At 34.5% G+C, this 3,683-nt stretch overlaps 1 protein-coding gene across 1 annotated transcript; it reads left to right on the plus strand.

The window, feature by feature from the left end:
* Nucleotides 1-222: 222 nt before the first annotated feature.
* On the plus strand, nucleotides 223-3,402 carry LOC109215074 (RING-H2 finger protein ATL47-like). Its single transcript, XM_019379094.1, has 5 exons — nucleotides 223-672; nucleotides 1,953-2,115; nucleotides 2,235-2,301; nucleotides 2,646-2,877; nucleotides 2,991-3,402. Exons 1-5 carry the CDS (start codon nucleotides 581-583, stop codon nucleotides 3,199-3,201), a joined length of 765 nt encoding a protein of 254 aa, XP_019234639.1. The 5' UTR covers nucleotides 223-580; the 3' UTR covers nucleotides 3,202-3,402.
* Nucleotides 3,403-3,683: the final 281 nt, after the last annotated feature.

The following is a 3,683-nucleotide window of genomic DNA, read 5'->3' on the forward strand; positions in this document are numbered from 1 at the left end:
CCAAACGACCCCTAAGTATATTTTTTTCAAAAGTACTTTTTCAAAAATTTATTTAAAAAAATTACTTCTACATTTACTCTAAAATATTTTTTCTTTCTAAAATTTAGGCCAAACACCTTAACTTTTTTTAAAAAAAATAAATAAATAAATAAATTTAGCAAAAAGAAGCAAGGTCATAGTATCATACAGGCTAGTATTAACTTGTAACAGTAAGCAACCAACCATACCAAAGACCAAATCTTCTCTGTTTATTTCTCTCACTCTATTCTTCTTCTTCTTCCTCTATAATGCGATTTTAAGACTGTGTCAATAACCACTTTGTCTAAGTAAATACTCCATTTGACTACTTCATCTTCTTCATTCTAAGTGTTCAACTTTGTACTAATCAACTTGTACATTACAACGCAGTTTTCCTTTTTGCATATATATACCCAATTGAGTGTTCTCACCATTGCCCAGTTAGAAAAGAAGTTTTTCTTTTGGCTCACTGATCAGTGAGTAGTGATCAACTCACTGTGCGTTACGTTTGACAAAAAATTGGTTACAAAATTGAAAGTTTTCGCTTGGGAAAATTGCATAAATGATGACGAATTACTATCAGCTTGTGAAATCTACTTCCTATGAAGATTCTTTAAAGGCAATTGAGGCTGATATTCAGTATGCCAATTTGCTGTAAGTTCTATCTTCGACCTGTGTATTCTATTTGAGTTTTATTTTCAGTTTTCCTTCTTTTAGTGTTCTTCCACTGCTATATTAGGAAAGGGGTTTGCCGTGAAGGTGGACTACAGCATGCTATGTTTTTCTAAATTCACAGGAAATTATAGTAAGGGGCAGATCCACAATGTATAATGTGGATTCACGCGAACCTAATAGCTTTTGCCGAGAGCCTGTATATGTAGTAAGAAATCCACTAAATATTTTATAGATATTTGATTGTGAACATGGTTATTATTGTATATTAACTCGAGGTCGCCATAGGAACTCATAAATTTAAAGTCATGGATATAATGATGCTAAAAGTTTGCGGATTTTTCTACAAGATTTCTTGTTCCTTTCCTTGGATTCTGGAAGTAACCTTCTTCGGCTTCCAAATGGAATTTCGATTTAGCTTTACTTTGTTCATGTGGGCAGTTCATTGTTCAAGGAAAGGAAAATGGAAGAGCAGGTGGAGGAGAAAGTTAACCATAGCTATTTTCTTTCCTTCGTTTGAATCGAGATGAAAATCTGGAGTAACTAAACTTTTGTTACTCTATGGTAGTGAGCCCAAAATAAAAAGGCTCCTCATTTTTCTTTTTTCATCTTCAATGCATTTTTTGGAATTTCCCTCTTTCTTCCCCTTACTAACATAATATAACGTTTATATAGCCGAATTACGGGAATGGACTAATGAATTTTTTATCACTGGTCTGTATGCTGTTCCACAGATAGCACTATGACTAGCTGAAATTTTGCAATAGCTTCAAATGATTATGTTATATGGTCCGAGAGGTGGTTTTGGTCAGTTAAATTTCAGCTTTTATTAAGTTCAGCGATTTAAAACTTTATCACAGTTAAAACCTTATGAATTCCTTAATTGGCGATATTAGAAGTTCTCTCTTTTGTAACTTTTGACATATCAAGTTCACATATAGTTAAAAAATTAAATAATGAGACAACACAATGAAAGAGTAATCTGCAATGCAAGAGTTATTGATGGTAAGGAATATTGTTGAACGCACTAAGTAGGTCTCAGAATAGTACCTTTTGCTATCTGTATGAGAGTATGAAAGTCTTTGTATCTGCAATCTTCAATTTCCTTTCTATTGTTTCAACTGTTCTGGGTTTAAATCGTTGAATTTGCTAGTGATTTATATAGCCAATTGCTAAAATGTGTCGCTGGACAAATTGTTGTTCTGGCTGCAGTCTTAAACAAGAAAGATAATCTTTTTGTCACTCTAAATCACGTGTTCCAGGGCAGCTTCTATTCCAAGGTTCAAGAATGGCACTTGTCTACAAATGAAATTGGTGTACAATAACTTGGCACCAATACTTGTGTTCTTGCTCCAGTGGATGGGTTGCTCATGCACATGCTTACTTCCAAGTTATTTCAATCTCTTCCACATAGTTGTATACAAGGTTTGTTCTCTATTCTCGGGCTGTTTATTTCTTCCCATAGTTCTAGTAGGTTAAGGTTATTATTATACTAAGATGATATCGTCATATTTTGTTGAAATAAAGATCGTGATATCTTTTAGGTTATCCCCAATAGCAAGAAGAAGATTCATTTAGATGGGAGGAAAGCAAGCATTAGAGAATTCTATGGTATGTACCGTTTGTCATTTATCCAGTTTCAAGCCTTCAACTAGCAGTCTAAGATTAAGCCGAAGAAAAAAAAGGTTTTGGTAGTCTAAGAGCTGTAAAATTAAATCTTCTTGACATTGTTTTCTGATGTGCTTAATGAGATATACTTTCCTGGATTGAATTTCAGTTAATGAGTATCTGTTTTCATCCCATTAGTAAATAGAGAAACCTCATAGTAACTCGATTTGGGCGAATTTTTTGATATTTTTTTGTTAATTGTGCGTCTCCATTTTTAAGTCAACGTTTGTCTCAAACTATATCCGTTTATGTGGCCACTTATTTCTCTGACAAATAGCAATTTGCAGCGGTTCTATTACCATCTCTCCAGCGACTACATGATAGCTCATCAGAGCACGATTGTAGTCAAGATGAACCTCAAGTGTCAAAAACGATTGTTGGGAAGAAAGTACAAGAGAAAAAGCATTTCGATGCTGATCTAGAGAAAGAAGATGAATGTGGAATCTGCTTAGAACAGTGCGCCAAAATAGTTTTGCCAAACTGCTGTCATGCAATGTGCATTAATTGCTATCGTGACTGGCAAGTGATATTCTTGTCCCTCTTTTTCTTTTTCTGGATCGCTCATTATTACTTTTTGGTGCCAAAAGAATAAGTTTTTTGGTCATCTTCTCATTCCATGATTTCTGCTGCAGGAACTTAAGGTCCGAGTCCTGCCCATTTTGCAGAGGAAACCTCAAAAGAGTGAACTCAGGGGACTTGTGGGTTCTCACGGGCAATGGCGACATTGTTGACCAGGAAACTCTTTCAAATGAGGACATGTTGCGGTTCTATCTTTACATAAACAGCCTACCTAAAGATACTCCAGATGCCCTCTTCTTAGTTTACTATGAATATTTGATATGATTTAAGTTATGAACTTAGAATTTGACTAGAAGTTTAACAATGCCGACCAAAACATGCGTATAGAGTCTGGTGAAGCCTTCTTTTTCTTGTATTGTTCATTCTTTCGTAACATTTCTTATTAACTTTGTGCTGAATAACTACATGCTTATTGTATTTTATCAAAGACCATGAAGTACTGTTACCTAACTTTTAGCACTCTGACAAGTACTATTTGATTTGTAAGCATTTCATCTTCTGTTAGTAGAGACACTATAAGATACGGCCAATGATATCTTTCAAGAAACAAGTCTTTTGCAATTAAAGAGTCACACAAATGTAAAAATGTTTATAATGTTAGAGCTTGCAATCGATGAGTAACAAGTAAGAAGATGGATTGACCATTATTCAGGCTCTTGCCTCGACAATCTTGTCTGGTCTTTATATCCATGTTCAACTTTTCCATTATGTGAGTGTTACTTTGAAAGCTAAATTTCTTAGGCCTC

Source organism: Nicotiana attenuata, unplaced genomic scaffold (assembly GCF_001879085.1).
Source record: "Nicotiana attenuata strain UT unplaced genomic scaffold, NIATTr2, whole genome shotgun sequence".
Taxonomy (NCBI): Eukaryota; Viridiplantae; Streptophyta; class Magnoliopsida; order Solanales; family Solanaceae; genus Nicotiana; species Nicotiana attenuata.

Bases quoted from the DNA above. Each gene is read 5' to 3' on its own strand.
- LOC109215074 (XM_019379094.1), top strand. From the start codon at position 581: ATGATGACGAATTACTATCAGCTTGTGAAATCTACTTCCTATGAAGAT. The intron at 2,116-2,234 runs GTTTGTTCTCTA...GATATCTTTTAG, and splicing joins TCCACATAGTTGTATACAAG to GTTATCCCCAATAGCAAGAA. The intron at 2,302-2,645 runs GTATGTACCGTT...AGCAATTTGCAG, and splicing joins AAGCATTAGAGAATTCTATG to CGGTTCTATTACCATCTCTC.